At 50.0% G+C, this 21,618-nt stretch overlaps 1 protein-coding gene across 2 annotated transcripts in view; it reads left to right on the forward strand.

Annotated features, from left to right (window-relative positions):
• Positions 1–2,097: 2,097 nt before the first annotated feature.
• Positions 2,098–21,618, forward strand: part of PDPK1 (3-phosphoinositide dependent protein kinase 1) — a 77,764-nt gene continuing 58,243 nt past the window's right edge. The window contains exon 1 of one of the 2 annotated variants that reach the window (XM_028111945.2): positions 2,098–2,656. In XM_028111945.2, coding sequence (XP_027967746.1) covers positions 2,630–2,656 — 27 coding nt within the window. In that variant the 5' untranslated portion in view covers positions 2,098–2,629. Of the gene's footprint in view, positions 2,657–5,208; positions 5,341–21,618 lie in introns of those variants that run through there. The other variant, XM_088017278.1, reaches the window with a different exon arrangement.

Consider the following 21,618-nt stretch of genomic DNA (forward strand, 5'->3'; position numbering starts at 1 on the left):
CACAATTTATATGAGAAGATATTTCCCCAGGTGGCTTGGAAATTATTGGCTTTGGCAACTTTCTCTCTCTCTCTCTTTTTTTTTTTTTTTTAAGATTTACGTATTGGGGCGCCTGGGTGGCTCAGTAGGTTAAGCGTCTGCCTTCAGCTCAGATCATGATCCCAGGGTCCTGGGATCGAGTCCCATGTCGGGCTCCCTGCTCAGCGGGGAGTCTGCTTCTCCCTCTGACCCTCACCCCCTCTCATGCTCTCTCTCTAGCTGTCTCTCTGTCTCAAATAAATAACAAATCTTTAAAAAAATGTTAAAAAAAAAAGTTGGATGCATAGCCCCCCGGAGCCGCCAGGGTGCCCCTCCCCACCGCAAGTCAAGCCTTTAGATGGCTTAGCTTTCCCTACTCTCTCGACTGCGAATTCCTAAGAGACCCTGAGTCGGAACCACGAGGCCAAGCTGCTCCTGGGTTCCTGACCCACAGAAACCATGAGATCGTAAATGTTTGTTGCTTGAGGTCTCTTGAGTTGGGGGATAATTTGTTACACAGGACTGTGTGGCTAACACATTAGCTGTGTGATGCTGGGCAAGTTCCATTGCCTGTGAAGCTGGGGTCCCTCCCTTGGGCCACTGCACTTAGAACAGTAAGTGAGGCACAGGTGAAATGCCACAGGCCATGTGGAGCACAGGGCTGACCGCCCCCCACAAGCTGTGTATATACATAGGGCAGCCTTTCAGCCTCTCCCAGGGTGGTTATGGGCATCCTCCTGTTCCTCCTCGGGTGGAACATGACCTCACAATGTCAAGCAAAGCATCGCATTCTTGGCCAGTGACAGAAGCACTGGGCAGGGAAAGGAGAGATAAGAGCCAGGGGCTGTCCCTCTTCTTTCTCCAGCCAGGGTGCCCGTGAACTGTGTGGGCCAGGTGAGTCCATGTCCCCTCCTGCCCGCCGTCCCGGGATCCGCAGCCAGACCTGACCCATGGCAGGGGTGCCCTGCCTCTCGCTAGGTGAGAGGGGTGGCCTGGCCTGGCTTTTGGCTTGCACAATGGCTGCCATCGAGGCCCCATGAGAACTGAGCACTGTTCTCGTTCCTCTTTCTGAGGTTGCTCCCTGCCCTGCCCCCACTGCCTGCTCAGCGGCTTTCCGCAGGCCTCCAGCCTGCCCCTCTCCCCTCACACCTTCCCCTGAGGCCACAGAGGATGCCTGCCCCACCTGCTGCTCGGGGGGGGGGGGGGGTGGCTCTAGTATTCCCTACAGACTTTGTTCCTCTCAGTTTTTACCCCTCCCTGTTGGTCTTTGAATTCCCGAAGAACTACGCGGTCTTGCTTCGGTGTGAGGGACTCGGGGCGGGGTGGGGGGGGGAGCTGAAGACCTCAGTTCAGTTCGTATTCTGTGACTTGCCTCTTTACCTTCACTCTCTCCGTTAGACCTTTACCCTCTGCTTTCCAGTAGCTGCATCGAATTCTCCAGAATGAACGTACCATAATTTATTTTACCATTCTCTTGTTCATAAGTATTTTGGTTCTTTTTCTCTTGTTATTTGCTTCAGGTTAAAGTTACGCCGTCACGAACATTCTTGCAGTTTTACCTTCGTGAGTGAGAGCTTCTTAGAATCTCTGGGAGGAAGTTACACCCACTTTATTAATTTTTATTTGCATCAATGTTTAAGAAGCCAGATAGTTGTAAAAAGGCTTGTAGGGGCACCTGGGTGGCTCAGTCGTTAAGCGTCTGCCTTCGGCTCAGGTCATGATCTCAGGGTCCTGGGATCGAGCCCCGCATCGGGCTCCTGGCTCAGCGGGGAGTCTGCTTCTCCCTCTCCCTCTGCTTGTGTGCACTCCCTCCCTCTCCCTCTCTCTCTCTCTCTCTCTCTCTCTCTCTCTCGTATAAATAAATAAAAATAAAGAATAAAATAGAAATAAAAAGGCTTGTAACGCAGAACAGCAGCCGGTGCCTCACCTCTCCCCCCTCCTCACATCCCACTTACTACCGGTTTAAATGTTCTTTCTGCTGTGTGTGTCTATCTTTCTAACGAATATTCTCCCACTTTATGTCTGGACTCATCACTTACAGCCATTACCTAGTGCTTGTCTGTTAGAAGAGGTGAGGATTCAGCTGTCTCACACCCCCTCTCCTCCTTCCGAGGTAGAGGAGAATGGTTACTGGTTGAATCCGTGCATCTGTATTATGACTGTAAATATCCCTCACAGCTGAGAAGAGTGAGGCGCCTAGTGAACGGTGATTTTGCTTCCTTCCTGATAGGGCTCTACCTCTGGAGTTTTCTTGCCTCTCTGTCAGCTTCTTAATTCAGTTTTTTATGTGGCGAAAGCCATGAGAGATCTATCATTTTCAGCTTCTTTCTGGAGCCCTCCAAAGCCTGCTTCCCTTGGGTCTGTGTGCTCCCTGTTCTTATCCTGGGATTTCTCCTCATTATCCATTTAAAATTGCACCTTTCCCCCAGGCACTCCTGAGGCCCCGCTGATTTTTTCTTCCCTGTAGCACTAACAGCCTTCTAACATCGGGGAAGATTTGCTTATTCATTTGTCTCCCCCACCCTGCCTCCCGCCTGTGGCATTTCACGAGGGCAGAGATTTTTGTGTTTTTCTCGCCAGGGAATTGTCAACGTCTAGCACGGTGCCTGGTATGGAGTGGAGACTGAATCCATACTTGGTAAGTGGACAAATCCTGGGACTTGCCTTCCTCACCTTCGTGTGTGTTTTGTTCCTTCCCATTTCCTGAATCTCATGTCTTCTTCTTTCTTGGTTTCCTCCATCATTTGGTGGAGCACATCCTTTAGTAACTTTGTGAGAAAGGTCACTCTTCATGTTTGTGTGTACATATCTTTTCTTAGACTCTAGATCTATGTATTTATATGCAACTGCATTTAGTGTACGGTCTGGCAAATTTCACACGTAAGATGATAATACTAAGTATCTCCTAGGGTTGTGATGAGAAGTAAGATAAATCTTTAAAAAATGGTTAGCGTTCTCTGAGGACAAGTTGTCATTACTTTGTAAAGGCTACAGTAAACACAAAAGAAGGGTTTGTTGGGAGGCAGTTGGGTGCAGTGCCAAGAGCAGAGCCTTGCTGTTGGTCAGGGGTGGTTTTGAGTTCTGTGCTCTGTGACCTACTATACGATTGAGAGTAGGCAGGGCACCAAAGCCTCAGGTCTCTCATGTGAAAGAGGGAGATGGTCATAGTTAACCTCCTGCTTGCAGGGCTGTTGTGGGCAAAATCAGATGTGCTTTTAATATGTACTAAGGGTTATGACGTAGGATAATGTTCTCAGTGTTACTGAGTGTTGAATGTGGCTTGGCATGGTGGTAAGAGCTGGTATCTACCTTGACCTTGTCTTTGTGTTCACTGAGGGTTAGTGTCCAGAGTGGGGTAGCCAGTTGGCAATTTTCACCCTGTATCAAAAGTCCCGAGAGGGATCCCTGTACTTTGGCCCAGCAGTTCCATCTGCTGAGAATTTATCCTAAGGAAATAAATAAAGGTGTGCCTGAATTTGAGTGCAGGGCCTTGTTAATGAGGAAGAAGTCCGGAACCAGTTCAGTGTCAGGAGGGAGCTCAATCAAGTACGTGGATCTATAAGCTATAGGTGGCCTCCAGTGGAGTCCTCCGCAGCCCTCACCACGGGGGAGGATGGCGGTCACATGTCAGCAGAACTGTACGGGATGCTGGATGATGCATTGCTAAGTGAAAAAAGTATCCAAACCGCAGAAGCCCTTTTGGGGAATAGGAGTTATATTTACCGTTTCGACTGTTGTTTAAGGTGCATCCATGTACAGAACACTGGAAGCTTGGACAAACAGAGGCTGTAGAGCCTAATGGTCAAAGCATAGCCTCTGGCATATGGGTATCAAGATCCTGGTTCTGGCACTGTGAGACCCAGGGCAAGTTATAGAACTGCACTGTGCCTCAGCTTCCTCACCCTTTCAAAAACAGGGGCCACACTAGCAGGGATGCTTACTTAGACATCAGGCATGAAAAATCTTTATTTTTTAAAAAAGATTTTATTTATTTGAGAGCACAAGCAGGGGGAGCAGCAGAGGGGGAGAGAGAGAAGCATCCTCCCCTCGGAGCATCAGGGAGCTGGGACCCTGGGATCATGACCTGAGCTGAAGGCAGACGCTTAACTGACTGAGCCACCCAGGTGCCCATAGGCATGAAAATTCTTTAGTAAGAATAAGTGCTAAACCAAAAAAAAAAAAAAAAAAAGAAAGAAAAGAAAAAGGAATAAGAGCTGGGTCAATGTTAGTAGCTATCCCTGCTGTTCAAGAATTCTAGTTAGTGGGCTTATGGATTCGTTTATCTAATTATCCTCTGTATTGTCTAAACTGTTATTTTTCAAAATAAATACGTATTTCTTTTGGAAATAGAAAAAAAGGTTATTTAAAAGTATGCAACCTTGAGGTAACAAAGATGATTGTGATTTTGTTTAAAACAGCATGGTCATAACACAACAGTGTGAATGCATTTAATGCCACTTAGCTGTGCACATGGCAGATGATAGAATGGTTAAGGTAGTAAATTTTATGTCTACTTTACCACAAGCACAAAAACCAACAATAACACCATCATCATTAACAACTACAAGAAAATTCAACATCTCATCAACAGTAACGACTACAAAAAAATCCACAAAACCATAAGCAAAGAAAAAAGTTCTGCAAGTGTCCCTGCGACTATCAGCAGTGATGCCATGGGATTGTTTTCTGCCTTATAAATTGGATTTTATAGCCCAAATTTCCGTCCGTGAACACTGGTCAGTTTCCTAAGCAGCGAAGTTGCGTCTGTCGTTTGCGCAGAGCCCGGCTCCCGATCCCAACCACGCGTGGGAGCCCAGCCCCGCCGCTGCCTCGGGCGTGACCTTGGCCAGCTCGGCGCCCCTGCGAGCCTCAGTTTCCCCCGTGGGCCCCAGGGATGACAGATTTCCCCCCCAGCCCCCCCGCATCTCCCGCCCGGTCCCGCCCTGCGGCCCCGAGATTGGCTCGCGCGGGCCGCCCCACCTCTGAGGCGGGGCCGGGCCGCTCCCGCCCGCCGGGCCCCAACCCGGAAATGCGGCTCGGGGGCGCCGGCGAGGCCGGCCGAGCCGCGGCGGAGGGACGGCGGGCGCGGCCAATGGGCGCGGGCGGCGGCGGCGGCGGCGCGGCGGAAGTCCCGCCCGGCGTCGCGCGGGGGCGGGGCGGAGCCGGGGGCGGCGGGCGGCGGGGCGGGCGCAGGATGAGGGCGGCCATTGCTGGGGCTCCGCCGCTGGGAGGAGGACGCTGAGGAGGCGCCGAGCAGCGCAGCGTTGCGGGGGAGGTGCCCGCGCCGACGCGGGGCCCATGGCCAGGACCACCAGCCAGCTGGTGAGTGCGCGCCGGCCGCCCGGGCACGGCGGCCCGTCACCCAGGCAAGCGCGGCGGCCGCTGGGGCCCGGCGAGGCGGGGCGGCCCCGCGTCCCCAGGGCCGGGCGGCGCCTCACCTGCGGCCGGGCGGCCGGGCCGGGGACCGCGGGCTTCGTGAGGGCGCCTCTCGGCCGCCGCGGGGAGCCCGGGCCCCGGCGCGGCGGGCGCCTGCCCGGCGGGGGCGCTGACAGACGCGCGGAGGGCGGGGGAGGCTGGGGAGGTGTCACTGGCTTGTCGCGGTGGAAGTGCTCGGAAAGTTTGTTTTCGGCGCGCCGCGGCCTGGAGCTGAGCCTCCGGGGTTACCTTTCATTCCGTCTGCGGAGGAACCATCCTGGGCCTTCACCTGGAACGGGGTCCCAGTGCCTCTGCCGCAGGGAAGCGGGAGGGACGAGTTCTTGTTCACAGCACCTGATGCTCCAGGCTCCCCCCAAATTCACGGTTAGGGTGGAATCTGGTAGACTCCTTTCCCGGCCCGGCGGAGCGGCATTGGGTGCTTTTCCTGCCTTGGGGCTCTTTTCCAGCACTGGTTTCAAGTGTGGGAAGCCCCAGGGAGGTCGAACTTGAACCTGCTACCGAGGGGAGAGTGATCGTGACCCCGAGGAGGGATTGCAGGGGAAAAGAAAAAGGAAAGCACTTGTTGGGTGAAATGTTTTGCTTAAAAGTATCGTTAGTGTTTCCATGTTTTTTTTTTTCCTGTTGTTAAAAGTATCCTTGGCGTTTTGATGTTTTCCCCGTGTTTGAGTTTTGAAGTCGCAAAGATGGTTTCAGGATTTATACCTTGGGCGCGACTATGAAAGTGGGTGATGGAAGAATGTCAACACAGCTTGCAAAATTTGGTTCAAAAGACAAATCAAAATCATTTAAGTGAATGAAGATCCAGGAAACTTACCTGACTCGTTGTTTTTCAGCATACAGCTTTGCAGTAGCGGTTCTTAAGCCTTTTGGGGAGTCTCGAACCCCTTTGAGAATCTGGTGGAAGGTATAAATCCTCTCCTGAGAAAAACACTGAATTACCCTGCATTTTGTAATTACCTTACCAGGTTCTTGAATCTTCTGCACCTCATCCATGGACTTCAGGTTAAGAACACTGTAGAGATGGGTGACGATCCAGAGTCGTAAGAGGACCTGTTCAGTTGAGAAAATGGTGAAAGGCGAAGGGGCTGTCTTTGACTGTTGCGACATGTGGCTGTACTCTGGGGTGTCTGGGCTAACAGGCAAAAACACGAATTGGGCTTCTTGGCGAGACTCAGTGGAGGCCGGGGGTGATGACAATCATGGAAGTGTGTAAAATGAACTTCCCATACAGCGGTGCTGTTGCAGTGTAAGGTGTGTACTTGGGTGGAGATCATGACAAGAGGCAAAGAGCACATTTCCTTGTGGTCTTGGTTGTTCCACACAATGGGCATTGGATATCTGGAGTTTTCTTTCTTTTTTTTTTTTTAATTTTATTTATTTATTTATTTGACAGAGACACAGCGAGAGAGGGAACACAAGCAGGGGGAGTGGGAGGGAGAAGCAGGCTTCCCGCCGAGCAGAGAGTCCGGGCTCCATCCCAGGACTCTGGGATCACTACCTGAGCAGAAGGCAGACGCTTAACGACTGAGCTACCCAGGCGCCCCATCTGGAGTTTTCTTTGCATAAGTCATCTTTTTAGGGCAAAAATGCTGGAATCCAGTGAGAGCAAATGAATCGCGTTATGAAGGAGAGACCTCTCTGTCTGGAAGTGAGAGGAACAAGGCTTTTGTGTCTTCAGCTAGATTCTCTCCCTCCCCGTGTGAGAATTGGCCATATTTCTTCTCAGGGATGGCGGCGTTGCCTCTAATATTGGCTTTTCACCTGAAGACGGTCAGATATGCATCGTTCAAGTGGGTTTGCACCTAGATTTTATTTATTTATTTATTTATTTATTTGTCCCAGAGTGAGAGCGTGTGCGAACAGGGGGAGGGGCAGGCAGAGGGAGAGGGAGAAGCAGGCTCCCCGCTGAGCAGAGAGCCTGATGCAGGATTCGATCTCAGGACTCTGGGATCATGACCCTAGCTGAAGGCAGATGCTCAATCGACTGAGCCACCCAGACATCCCTGCATCTAGATTTTTAAGGTGGCATTGTGTGGAGAAGCCCCCATCCCCGTTATTAAATTTTCCCGTTTCTCTAAGCCTGTGCAGCCAACAGGGGGAGTAGTACAAATGAAATCTGAAATTGGTTTAGTCTCCTTTGATTTGTAGGTGGGCCAGAGGCTGGAGGAACCATTTCTTGAGCACTTACTTTAGAAGCAGGCACTTTTCCAGATAGCTCACCCCATGTTGCTTGATTTCTGTTACTAGTGCTGTGTGAGGTAGGTGTCCTTCCCATTTTACAGATGCGGAAACTGGGATGCGGGTAAGTTAAGTATCCGCTTGGTAAACAGTGTGAATCCGTGTCTGAGTGGTGGCAGGGGCCTGGGCTCCACTCTGCCCCCTCACGTGGGGAGCACCCTGAGGAAGGGTCTGCTGGGCGGCTCAGTGCGGCACTTGGCTTGAGGAAGTCCGTGGTGCCACTGCCCAGAACGTTTTCCCTGGGGGTTGTGCCTGAACGTCTGGACTCTGCTGTGCTGGAGGCAGGAGAGACATCTTCACATGGAAGGACAGCCCGCTTATTTATTTCTTTGGGCAGATGGCTGAACTCTGTGACCCCTGGAGCCTGTTTCAGCCTCACGCTGTCAGAAAGCAGCTGTTTGGAAAGAGGCTCTGCTTCATCTGTATTTGAGTGCTGATATTCTGAATGCGTGAGGCTTGGAGTCCTCCCTTTGGGAAACAAGAACTGTGCAGAGATTTTGTTAAAGGTAAAATGGGAGATCAGGCAGAGCGGCTCCCCTCACACTCTAGGTAGGGTGGTTCTAGCTTTTGCAAGGGTGGCTGCATCTGGGCGGGAAGGCGGCTGGGAAAGTGGGCAACATGGAAGGAAGTGGGTTCTGATTTCCACACTCCTTTTTGGGCCTCTTCTCCTCAGGAGTCTTCTGCGGTGTGTTGTATTTCTGTTCCTGTGACACCCCTACAGCAATTGGGAGCTGGCAGGGCGAGGTCCCTGTACTAAGAGGTGGAAGTGGAGGTTTGCGTGGTTCTCTGACAGCGTTTTGTGGGAAGGATCGCAGCAGCAGCCTGTCGCAGAGAGCTCTTCAAAGCAGGTCTCAGCCTCTCCGCTGCCTTAGCACAGCTTGGGGGATGAAGAAAAGGTGGTTCCTGGGCGTGTCGTCCTTTTCACTCTATGCTCTTGTCCCGACCCGCCTGACGGGTTTGGGTGCATGTAGGCAAGGGTCTGATGAATGGGGAATTGCTGCAGAAATGGGGTGAGAAGCCCAGTCCTCTCTGAGTTGAAGGAGTGTGGAGAACCTTCCCTGGCACTATACTTTGTCTCTTCCTAAGGAGTGTCTTCTAGGGAAATGGACTTTGCTGGAACCCCACGCGCTGCTGAGGAACACTTGATGCTGAAATGACTCCCTCAGCAGGTGCGAGGGCCAGGGCCGATGTGTGCAAGCTCTGTGCCTGCCCTTTGGATGACAGCCGGCCATAGGGGGGAGGAGTGCAGTTGTTTTGAAGGCAGGTTCAAAGGGCAAATCACTGGGGGAGGAAGTGTTGTGGGAAACCAAGTTTTGGACATGTATCGTTCAGGCCTGTTCAGCAGTGCTGTCGCCTTTAACTGGCTCGCATTTGTTACCAGACCCTTTAAAAAATTGTTTGGGGGCGCCTGGGTGGCTCAGTCGTTAAGCGTCTGCCTTTGGCTCAGGCCATGATCCCAGGGTCCTGGGATCAAGCCCCGCATCAGGTTCCCTGCTTGGCGGGGAGTCTGCTTCTCCCTCTCCCACTCCCCCTGCTTGTGCTCCCTCTCTCGCTGTCCCTCTCTGTCAAATAAATAAATAAAATCTTAAAAAAAAAGTTGTTTGAATATCTAGAACCAGTGGTGTATCCAGTCTCTAGCTGAATCAACAGGCAGAGTGCATTTTTTCAAGAGTAATGGTAAATACGTTCTGATGATAATGTCTTAGAGGAGAATGGCCTTTTTGGGTTCGTGGTGGTTCTTGGTCTGCTTTCAGTGTTTGGTTGCACTTACGTAGCTGCACAAAGTCTGTTTCCATCCCCTTAGTGTAGAAAATTTTCCTGATTTTAACTGAGATTTTTTACTCCCAAGAAATTCCAAGTCATTTTGAATGTCTTAGGAGAGGTAGTTTGCTATAAAGGATCTATGTTTGTGGCTTTCATATCCTTCATCAGGGCAATTGATGGAAGTTTGTGCTTAAATAGCTGGATTGCACATAGGCCCGCGGAAGGAGAACTGACTGCACTGCACGGTCTGCCTATGGAAAAGATGGGACATGCCCTACACTAGCAGCCCCTGCCTTGTTGCACAGCCCACGGAAGACCAAACAAGCATGGTTTTCATTTGGAATGTTGTCTGGGGGCGTGATGAAGGTAGACACATAGTTCCTGGTGGCCCCACAGACAGGATCAGGTGCCCAGTGCACCAGCCACTGTGCTTTGAATCAGCTTGCAGCCTTCAGGGAAGCCAAGTGTTTAAAGTTGTTGTGTGAAGGTATGTCTGAATGCCAGGGAGGTTCGTCCTGGAGGTCTGTGTCTTCTGCATGTTTGGAGCTTGTGGCAGGTCTGTCCACGTTGGAAAGGCTGACGAGAGGCTGCGTGCAGACGACTGCGTGTGTGCATCTCGGCAGTATTTCAGTCAGAATTCATCGGGGTGAGAGCTTAGCTGTTACAATGATTTCATTGTTAAAGTCTCATTCTTCAACCTGTTTTTCTCTTTTGGAATTAATTGTACTGCTGTATCTCAAAGCGACAGCTGTATATCGGATGCTGTCAGAGAAGGCTGATAAGATTTGCAGGGAAGCTTGAAGTCTTACAGAAATTCTTGTTGTGTGCTTTGACCTGTAGTGGTGACCTGTGAGGAATGGGGCTCGCAGTTAACTTTTCTGCTGTCCCTCCCTGTTTCTGAGAGATGGGGAGCACAGGGCCTCCCGCCCCCCTGGGGGGGAGACCGTGCTCTTGAACCCAGTGTGAAGCAGGTGTGTGGACTCCGTTGTGGCCTGGCTGCGGATGCTGCCATGCAGTGAAGGAAGGGATGCCACCTGGAGGGGCAGCCACATTGTGCTCTTGTCGTGCACTCTCCCCTGGCGGGGCTCAAAACACCTCAGGCTTTCTTCCTGGGTCCCTCTTTCCTGGGCATCGAGAAGTGAGCATTTGCTGGAAGGGTGCCCCGGTAACAGTGTTCCTGGGACTTCCCCCAGCCTCTCAAGGCCTGTCACTTTGCTCCTCCTCAGTGAGGGTCCCTTCTCAGATGCCCCTGCCGGGTGCCCTCTCCCCAGCCTATACAGGATAGTGTCCACGATGTTCTGGGCTGCCAGGTTCTCCTCTTTAGGCTCTTCCTCTTTGCCTGAAGAAATTCCCTTCAGTGGAAACTACCCCCTGGTGGCTGTGAAGCCTTTCCTGACCAGTCAGCTTCTTTGTGTGTCCCTCCCCACCCTTGCCCCCTTTGGTCTGCAACAGGTTTTGTTATGTAGTCAGCTCTGAAACAGGTTCTGCGCTTTGTTGTGTCCTTATCTTTTCTGAACCTTGAATCTCTAGATGGCTTCTCTGACTCTTTCATGCTTTCTCCTCATGGTTCTCATATCTGGGCTTCCTGTGGTGTATTTGTCACATACCTATCTTAACATTTTTGCTATTTGTTAACAAAAACATGTCTGAATTCTACATGTGCATTCTGATTTCCTTGTATTTAGAGTTGTATATACTTGAGCGGGGGAGGGTTTCATCATAAAACTATTGCCTATTTAATGCCCAATATGAAAGCATTCCAAACTAGGAAGGAATCGGATGGTTCAAAACGTGGATTCATGTCCCACTCTTTCATCATCTAGGGAAATACAATTGAAGAAGGGGATATCTGTTTTTTATACATGTATATTGTATCACGTTCTTGACCCTTAAAGGCTTTATTTCAAAGGTATTGGTTTCTTTTTGTACTACAGCTCTTCCTGGCAGGTTTCGGCGACCAATTGTTGGGTTAAATCTGGATGAGCAAACTGTCAGTGTCGAGCATATAGTGTTTGAGCTGAGGCTTTTCTTGTTGGCACTGCCGCAGTGGTGGGCGAGGCTGGCGGTGGACCACTCGTCGCCATACCTGAGTACCAAACCTGTAGAAGAGCCAACGTTGGTGATGTGGACTCTGCATGAGAGGCAGCTGCTTTCCCATAAGGACGACAGTTTTCTTAAAAGATCCTTAACTGAGGATGAGGATCACCCTAATAGTCCTCTGACCAGAAGCCAAGCTCCTATTCCCATATGGTAGAGGGACCTTAGGGGAAATGGCAGAGCTCTCTCTGCTGCTTTGGGCAGGGTCGGTGAGGGCTCTCCCCAGGCCTCGACTTGGCTTGAATTTCTAAGTGTCCTGTCCTAAAGGGGGCGTGTGCTCTGTGGTTGGGTGGAGCTGTATCAGCACCACAGCTGTGGCTCCAGGTGGATATAGTGCCACCTCCTTGGGTGCCACCTGGAGGGGCGGCCACATTGTGCTCTCGTCGTGCACTCTCCCCTGGCTGATGGTCCTGGGGGCTGTCCAAGCAGCCCACCTTGTCTTAGAGGTTCCCTCCGTGGACCTGTGCACCTCTCACTCACCATGCTCCGTGAGTGAGAGAGCCACCAACCTAGGGGGAGGGCAGAAGTGACGGGAATGTTAGACCTGGCGTGTGCAGTGGTGCATGGAGCCCTCCTTTGGGAAATGAGGGGACCAGTCCATTTGGGAAAATTGCCGCGACTCTGATTCTGCTCAGCTGTGTTCTTAGGAAGGTCTCATCTGGAGAGTCACAGCAGCCAGACCCTGGGAGGCACGGAAGGTTGCAAGCCAACTTACTTAGAAAGCTAAGGAGCTTGATAACTGCTCATTTCCGGGCTCTTGTCATTATTAACTGGCTTCCTTCCTTGAGGGTGAGCACTGAGCTGTTCTGCATTCTTTCCTCTCAGAGTGGCCTGGGACTTAGGCTGGACAGGAGGCTGAGAGAATAATCTGTTCCCTCAGTGCGTGATCTCTGAAGCTCAGCGTTTACTGCCCTTTTTTTCCCATTGTTAACTCGTTTTTTCTTCCTGCAGTTTGGCATTTTTTTTTCATTGGGTGTTTTCATTGGTCAAAATTACAGTCTTCTATTGATTGTGTGTACGTAGCTGGTTATTATCAGATATACAGCCTCAAAAATGTGTATCTAAATATAGATTTTATTTGTGAATGCATTTTATTCTCTTTCCTAAAAAAAGAAAACAAAACTCATAATCTAAATGACCTTTTTTTTTTTTTTTAGATCTTGGGAAACTCCTGCGCACAAGATGCTGGCACTGTGTTTTTGTGTCTCTGGGGTGGAAGGGGGTGAGGATGGGTTGGTGATGGAGAAGAGACATGGACAGGGCGCCTGGGTGGCTCAGTTGGTTAAGCGACTACCTTCGGCTCAGGTCATGATCCTGGAGTCCCAGGATCGAGTCCCGCATCGGGCTCCCTGCTTAGCAGGGAGTCTGCTTCTCCCTCTGACCCTCTTCCCTCTCGTGCTCTGTCTCTCATTCTCTCTCTCTCAAATAAATAAATAAAATCTTAAAAAAAAAAAAAAAGACATGGACAGAACCAGGGCTGCACACTCAGGGCCTAAAGGAATCCGTGCGTGAAAAAGATGGCAGCTTAGTGGGTGGAGGACAGCCTACATGCGGCTGCCCACCTCTGTGAGCCCCACCAACCAGAGCCCTACCCCGGGGGCTGAAGGGAGACAGTGTCCCAAGGGGAGGGCATTGCCCTGCCAGCCTTTGTGGGGCTGCCCCAGAGAGGAGCGCAGAAGAACCTGGGCCCAGGTGCACTGAGCAGGGAGGGGCTTTCCTGGCAGGGCAAGCCCAGAGGGCCAGGCAGCCTGGGCGCAGCCAGGTGTGGAGGAACTTTGAGGAGGAAGCACCATTTCTAGTGCTGGGAAATGTCTGTTTCCGAAAACAAGACGGTGGTGGTATTAGGAAATGCATTCTAAACTTTTTCTGTTAGTTTTTTTCTATCTTTCAAGTGTATTACTTTCCTTCAGTAGCCCTACCTACATTTTTCAAATTAGCGTTGAGGCACTGACTCTTAAGTTTTTAAATGACGGGATGTTTTCAGATCCTCTAAGTTTTCTTGAAGCTATCAAAGCCTCCAAACTTATTTTTAAAATAAACTTGGGGTGGGACGCCTGGGCGGCTCAGTCAGTTAAGCATCTGCCTTAGGCTCAGGTCATGGTCCCAGGGTCCTGGGGGATCGAGCCCCACATCAGGCTCCTTGCTTGGCGGGGAACCTGCTTCTCCCTCTGCCTGATGCTCCCCCTGCTTATGCGTGCGTGCGCTCTCTCTCTCTGTCTTTCTCTGACAGATAAATAAAATCTTTTTTTTAAAGATTTATTTATTTACTTATTTGAGAGAGACCTGTCACCCCACTTCCCCTGATGTTAACATCTGTGCAGCCACTCCACATCTGTCAAAACTAAGGAATGAGCGTGGGTGCCAGGCTCTGAACTGAATGCAGCCCTGCTTGAGGCTCTCTCCGTTTCCCCCCAGGGCCCCATCTGGCAGCCACACTCAGTTATCCTCACATCTCCTTGGTCTCCTTTGGTGGAGGACACACTCTCAGTCTTTCCTTGCTTTTTTTTTTTTTTTTTTAAGATTTATTTATTCATGAGAGACAGAGGGAGAGAGAGAGAGAGAGAGAGAGAAGCAGGCTCCCAAGGAGTGGGGAGCCCGATGCGGGACTTGATTCCAGGACCCCGGGATCATGACCTGAGCCGAAGGCAGATGCTTAACCATCTGAGCCACCCAGGCACCCAGTCTTTCCTTGCTTTTCATGAAGAGTACTGGTGAGGTATTTTGTAGACTGTCTCTCAATTTGGGTTTGTTGGATGTTTTTTGGTGATGACACTGGGGTTATGGGCTCAGGAAGCATCCCACAGAGGTAGGGTGCCCCTAGGGGCGTCCTATCAGGGGTCACTGGACTTATCACTGGTGAGGTGAAATAGGATTACTTCTTATTGACTGGAATTAGGCCTATGGCCCTGCTCTGCTCTCTGATACTGGTGGTTTTGTCGTAGAACAACAACCGCCGTATTTCCATTTTGGAAGGGACCTTCGTGCTCACCCACTTGGATCCTCCCGAGTTCCAGATGAAGATACTTGGGACCTGGAGGACTTCTAACTTAGGGACTAGGTCAGGGCTGGCATGAGGCCCAGGTGCCTGCCTATCCTGGCTGCTTTCTGCCAGCCTGGGCACTCCCGGGACACCACGGGGACTGAGATATCCCCAGGTGCAGAGTGAACCCAAACTCCCTGATAGAACTGGTTTCTAATCAGGACCAGGTCCCTGTCCCTCTGCATTATTTGCAGCTAGTGATCCAATGGGCATTTGCCCTGGACTGCTCAGGTCCTCTGCGCCCAGTCCCTTCCTGCTTTCTTTGCAGGCAGGAGGCTGGAGTTATGTCACCTGGCCTTTGTGAAAGTAGGTGGTTGGGTTTGATTTGTTCTCTTTTAGCTTTTTTCCTTTCTGGTGAAGCTACAGTTCTTCATTGTCTGAAGACCTTTGTCTTGAGTCACAGATGAACCTGTAACTTGGCTGTTACTTGGGGCTTTTAGATTGAACCCTGAGCAGAATTTGGAGTTTTTTCTAGCCTGGAACTCAGAAGATAAGCATCTCAGGAAAATCCTGAATTTGGTTTATTTTCCCTCCCATCTACACATTTGCCTCTCCAACCTCCTTTCTATATAACCACAGCACCTACGAGACTTACGAAGGTAGGAATTGATAGGAAGAAAACAGGGCACGGGTGTAAGGGGAGAGCAGTCTGGATAAAATGATGGTGGTGGCTCCTGGCAGGGGGAGCAGATGGGCCTCGGAGCTCTGACCTGCCTGAAGGCTAAGAGAAGGCCAAATACAGATGGGCCTGCCTGCCCACCCTTCCTGCTTTCATCCTCCTTTTCTGTCTCTTAAATTGGTTGTTGAGAGGAGGTGTGGATGAATGTCATGCTAGACAAAATAGATCTTTCTCTGCACGCTGATGGTGTTGTGAAGTTCCGCTGTGGGAGTTAGCCATTAACACTGGGACAGTCTTTCTGTGTCTCAGTTGGCTATTATTGTTCCCAGTAAGAAACTATTCAAAATTTGCAGATACGGAGCCCAGGAAGGGAGGGCAGCTGCTTATGGTGCCTTTTCAGGTGTCAGGAGAGGTGGCTTCCGCTGTTCAAAATCGCTGTCTCTTCTGCTGTTGCAAACCATGCAAGCGTTTGTTGCTGGAGGGGTGTTCCTGCCAGATGACATTTATTCATGTGGCCAGTGACATTCTGGGGGCTGGTTTTTGTTTTTGTTTTTTCCTATTTCAAGGAGTGAGAACTTTCAGAGGGTTAAAAATCAAACGTCTGACCACATTAGTCTGGCATTTTCCTTACAGGGTAGGTAAATCTGTTAGGGTTACTAGAACAGTTAATCCATATCGCTGTGATTATATGTTTGTGTGTGGATAAACTGATGGAAGATAAACAAAACCAGGACATTTTAAGGAACTGTGGGAAGTTCCCATAGGTCCCTTTACCGCTCTCAAGAATCTTGCACCTCGCCAGGGGAGATGTTTACTTGCAGGTACATGAGTCGTGGGCCGGCAAGGACAGAGTGCAGCCCTGTCCGCAATGAGGTTGAAGGACACAGGAGGAAGAGAGGGCACAGTTAGTGAGTCATTATCAGGGAGGGGAAGGTAATGGGGGCAGCTGTAGCAGTCACATGTGTGGGAAGCACTGAGGGGCTCCAGCCCAGCAGAGAGCACCAGAGGGGAGGGGAGGGAATGGTAGGGCTGGAACCCCAGAGAAAGGTCCTCATTTCATTGGAAGTGCCCATGTGCTTTAGATTTTAAGTTTTGACTTTTGGAGGCCGTGGGAGGTTTCCCCTAAGGAGCTGGGGTCGGAAACTGGAGAGTGGGAAAGAAGAGGCCCCCAGGGTTTGGCTTCCCTGGGTAGGACAGGAAACAGCTCAGCATCTGCTGGCCTTAGCGCTTCATGAGGTAACCTTTTGATCCAAGTTAGGTATCACTCAGATTTCCAGACTAGATTGTGGGGAAAATGTTTGCTGAATGAGTTTAATTCCCAGTGAGGTCCATATTTAAGTGGTGTATAATTAATGTGGTTTTAGATTAGAAACCCAGTCTTTCTTAGTTGTCAACTTTAATATGTTAAATTATTAATTTTAAAGCAAAACAGAAGGCAAGAGAGTGTTGTTACTGTTTTCTGACTAATAATAGATTTTACTTAGTAAAGCTTTTAATGCATATTCTAGATTTTGTCCAAGGTTATTTGGCCGTGAAATGAAATCTGAAGTATATGGATTAATTGTCTTTGAAATGTTGCTGTTTTTCTGATATAGCTCCGGGATGACAGGCTTGAAAAGCAGAAATAGGATTTCCACACTGGGCCCCCACTGGTAGGTAATGATTTCTGCCCCACTGAGAGGATCTGTGTCTGAAAGATGCTAGCTTATTCATCTCGTTAGCAAGTATCTCATCACGCTTCCTGAGTCCTTGTTGAATGAGTGAGCTGGTGAACCTGGAAGTTCAAAAGATCTATTGGTCCCATGTGATATCACCAGTGTCCTTGGAGGACTTAGTGGTCTCTGTGGTGGGTGGGCCACTCAGAAGGCCTCTCGAAGCCCCTACCCTCTGGGAGCTCCTGTGCCAGCCCTGTTGGCCCTGCCCAGGTCGGACTTTGTCCTTGGCAGCTAACAAGGTTAATAGTTACAAGGAGCCCACTAGAAGATCTGTTTTTCACCCAGTGGCCCAGCAATCCTCATTGTTTCCTTTCTGTCTTCTTCTTCTTCTTCTTCTTTTTTTTTTAACTAAATTGGGACCCCCGTTGGACCTGACACGGTTTTGTCTCCTGTCTGTTTTCACTTAACATTTTTGCTTGAGCTTTTCTGTAACCCTCTTCTGTGGCGGCGTCCTAGTCCTCTCTGGGTAAACCGTGAGCTTCTGTTGGTGGACGTTTACGAAGGCTGTTTCCAGTTTTCCAGTTGTTAGTAATTTCTTAATGAATGGTTTTTGGGTTTTTTGTTTTTGTTTTTGTTTTTTAAGTAATCTCTGCATCCATTGTGGAGCTCGAACTCAGAACCCTGAGATCAAGAGTTATATGCTCCACCGACTGAGCCAGCCAGGAGCCCTTTAATGAATGTTTTTGTAATGCAAATTTTAGTCTGAATTTCTTACTCTTTAGGCTAGATTCTGTGCATATGAATTTGCCAGGGCAGAGGGTGTGAGCCTAAGGTGTGTTATAGTAGTGATTACTAAATGCACCCCACAAAGGGCCTGCCAGGTTAGGGCCCCACTTCTTCATTACCTGGCTGACATGGAATATCAGCATCTGAGAGACACCCTCTGCTAACTGGGGTGGAGTTTGAATGTGGCTTCACTGCTGGGTGTGGGACTGTGGCCAGAGACCTGCCTTGTGTGTCAGTGTCCCCAAAAAAACGGATGTTGAGGGGTGCCTGGGTGGCTCAGTCATTAAGCGTCTGCCTTCGGCTCAGGTCATGATCCCAGGGTCTTGGGATCAAGCCCCACATTGGGCTCCCTGCTCAGCCGGAGGCCCTGCTTCTCCCTCTCCCACTCCTCCGCTTATGTTCCCTCTCTCACTGTTCCTGTCAAATAAAATCTTTAAAAAAGGAATGTTGAGTTATTTTGAGGACTAACCATGATAATATGAGTAAAATGCTGAGAGGAGTGTGTAGGAAACAGTAAGCACTTAATAAATGTTAATTATTTGTTAGAAGTAGAGGAAAAATGGCATTTCATTAATTTTATCTTAAGCACCGGTAAAGATGTATCTATCCATAAAGGGTATATATAATTATATGGGGAATTAAAAGAATGAACACAGAAACAGATTTCGCATGTGTACCCACCACCCTGCATTAAACATAAGAGTTTGGCTAAGTTCTTAGGAGTCTTCTGAGTGACCGTCCTGATTGTAATCTTATCCCCTGCGGTTCAGGGGTAACTGGCATCCTGATGTTCATGTTAATCAACTTAATGGTGTGTGAAGGTTACCTTTAGGCATTTCCAAAATTCGGGAAGTAAGGAGAGCTGTGTGTCCACGCAGACTGTACTTCAGCGTCGCCTAGTGTTTGTGTGGTGACGTCTGTACAGAGTTAACAGTGAGGAGGCAGTGTTTGCTGAGGGCTGCCATCTGTCAGGCCTGAGGACTAGACCACAGGTGGCTGGTAGCCCCGACCTTGTGTTCTACCGCCTGCCTCTCCTGCTTCTTGCTGGCGGACGAGCTCCAAGGGGCTGGAGGACAGCGTGGAAGACAGGTACAGTGGCATCCTCAGGGATTACCCACTGAATGCTTCTCCCTTCCTTCTTGCCCTTTCTCCACCCTGTTCCGTGGTTCAGTGGAAACAGTCTTACTCTGGTCTTCTTTAAATCCAGCCTGCTGACCACCTGGAGCTTCTCCTGGTGAATGTGGTTCCACACTGATTAGGAGAAGCTGCCTTTGGCTTTGTGTGGTGCTGCACTGGAGGACTGGTGGCCACTGGTCTTGTGTGGGCCAGCTCCCTGACTGCCTGCAGTTGAAGATTTGTGTGGCCCACATAGCATGTGGCCCACATAGCATGTGGCCCAGTGTGTGTTAGGAGCTCAGGCAGACAGGCACCAGGCCGAGAATCCCCTCCTGCCACTTTAGGCCCTAGCTACGCCCGGTCTGCCGACACACCTCACAGGCTGCTTCCTGCTCTTGTCTCTTGCAGGCACTCGGCAGCCCTCAAGGGCTGGGTCGATGTTATCAAGGTCATTTGATAGAAGAGTAAATTAGGGTTCAGAGAGTGTGGCTTCCCCATGGTTACCCCTGGTTTCAGCTAAGTCACAGATCTAGAACTTGGGTCCTGGATTTTGCTACTGCACCACAGTTGTTCCTCGTGGTGGAAGTTGGGGCAGTTGGGGAGGCAGCAGTGGTTGCTGGGCCTAGCTTTGTGGGATCTCTTGGGGTGGGAGGAGGTTCTTACTGAAATATTCTTTGCCACTGAGCCCAGTTGATGTGAGAGCAGTGTTCCTTTGGGGATGAGCTGGCTGAATTGGGGGCAGCTTCCCACTCGTTTTTATACAGGGGCCTCGAGGGAGATGTTCCCACGGTGTGGTGTGTCAGCTATACCTCTCTCAGGGTGTTTCAGAGCCCCAGAGCACGCTCTGCCCAGATAATGTTTAAAGACCACTTAGCTTTTTGAGTTTGGGATCCTTTCCCAAGGAGAAGTTGCTGGCTGGAACCTTAAGCTGTGTGGCAGCATCTTGACCATAGAAGGGCCTGATTTTGATCGTGGTTTCTCTCCTGGTGGTTTGGGGGCTCAGCCTTGTATCATTTTCTCTGCCTCAGAGTTAGAATTGGGCCTCCCAATACAATATATAGTGGATTCCGTTTTACTTAGACACATAAACCACGTTTGGGAAGGGGATGGGCTTCATTTTTTCCCTCAAAAGGCTTAATTGATGATCTGATGACCCTTGGATGGGAAACCTTTGTGTGTCTTCTGTGTTACTTAATCGTAAAAGTGCCTTTAGTGTGCTCCCTCCAGAGTAGTCTGGCTGGTGTGCTTTGCATAGATTAACTCATTAAATCCTCACAGCAAGGGGCGCCTGGGGCTCAGTTGGTTGAGTGTAGTTCAGCTCTTGGTTTCTGCTCAGGTCATGATCTTGGGGTGGTGGGATCGAGCCCCGTGTCAGGCTCCGCCCCCATAAGATTCTCTTCCTCTCTCTACCCTTCTGCTTGTACTCTCTCTCTCTCTCTCTCTCAGATAAATCCTTACAGCAAGCCTGGGAGCTCTGGTTCTCCTTATCCTTTGCTATAAGGTGGAGAGCCTGAGCCACTCAGAGTTAACTGACGTAACTTGTTCAAGGTCAGACAGCCAGTGAGAAGCAGAGCTGAGATCCGAACCTGTAGAGTGCAAGTCCCAACAGTTTCATGCTAATGCTTCTTTCTTGTAACTTGTCTATCTGAGGCCCAGACTACTAGTTCATACACAGAAGATTTAGACAGCTTAGTAACTAATGATTAAGAGTTTGGATATTTATTCTTGTGGTGTCACGGAATTAGGTTCTTCCTCAGTGTGTTTGTAGAAATGTAAAAACCCGGGGCGCCTGGAGGGCTCAGTTGGCTCAGGTCATGATCTCGGGGTCCTGGGATCCAGCCCCATGTCGGGCTCCCTGCTCAGCGGAGAGCCTGCAACTCCCTCTCCCTCTGCCTGCCCCTCTGCCTACTTGTGCTCTTTGTCAAATAAATAAAATCTTTACAAAAAAGAAAAAAAAGAACTGTAAAATCGTTGGGAGCCAAGACAGGTTTCAAGAACCTTACTTGCATTGCTGAGATATGGAGGGTGTAGGGCCACAGCTTTGAATCCTTGGCTTGTGGAGAGATGTGGCCTTCCCCTCAAGGTGAAAGACTTGATCTCATCACACCAACCCTGAGTCTGGCCTCAGGCTCCCCAAGCTCCTCCTTTGTTTGAAATCCTTGCTTAATTGGCATTTTATCCTTCTTGAAGAGATAAAGATAAGACACAGATAAAGAAACATCTGGAAGGATCTGAGAATTGCCAGTTAGTCTTCTTCCTGCAAATCCCACTCTGCCTCCTGGTGTCCACCCAGGTGCTGTTGCCTTTTCTCCTTGTCCCAGGGGCTCAGGTAGGATTGGGCTCATAGTAGGTGTTCAGTGAATGCCTGTCAGCGGGATGTGTGGATAAATCACGTTTCATTGTGAAGTGTTTTAAACTACATTTTTATTTATTTATTTATTTGAGAGAGAGAATGAGATGGAGCATGAGAGGGGGAAGGGTCCGAGGGAGAAGCAGACTCCCCGCTGAGCAGGGAGCCCGATGCGGGACTCGATCCCGGGACTCCAGGATCATGACCTGAGCCGAAGGCAGTCGCTTAACCAACTGAGCCACCCAGGCGCCCCTAAACTACATTTTTTAAACAAAAGAGGAAAAACCATGAGTTTCCCATCCTAACACCACCTTCAAACCACTTCAGGCTTAAGAGCAACTCTACAGTTTGAGCCCCATCCCCTGTCCCTTGTGCAGATGGGGCAGGCCTGGGAGTTGCTGTGGCTTCTCCCCAGACCCTGGAAGCAGCCTCCTCTGGCCTGGCTGAGCTTGCCCACCCCTGCCTGGCTTTCCCACCTGCCCAGTGAGGGCTGTCTTGC

Source organism: Eumetopias jubatus, unplaced genomic scaffold (genome assembly GCF_037043125.1).
Source record: "Eumetopias jubatus isolate StellerSeaLion01/CBP00866 unplaced genomic scaffold, mEumJub1_p1.0 scaffold_12, whole genome shotgun sequence".
NCBI classification, from domain to species: Eukaryota; Metazoa; Chordata; class Mammalia; order Carnivora; family Otariidae; genus Eumetopias; species Eumetopias jubatus.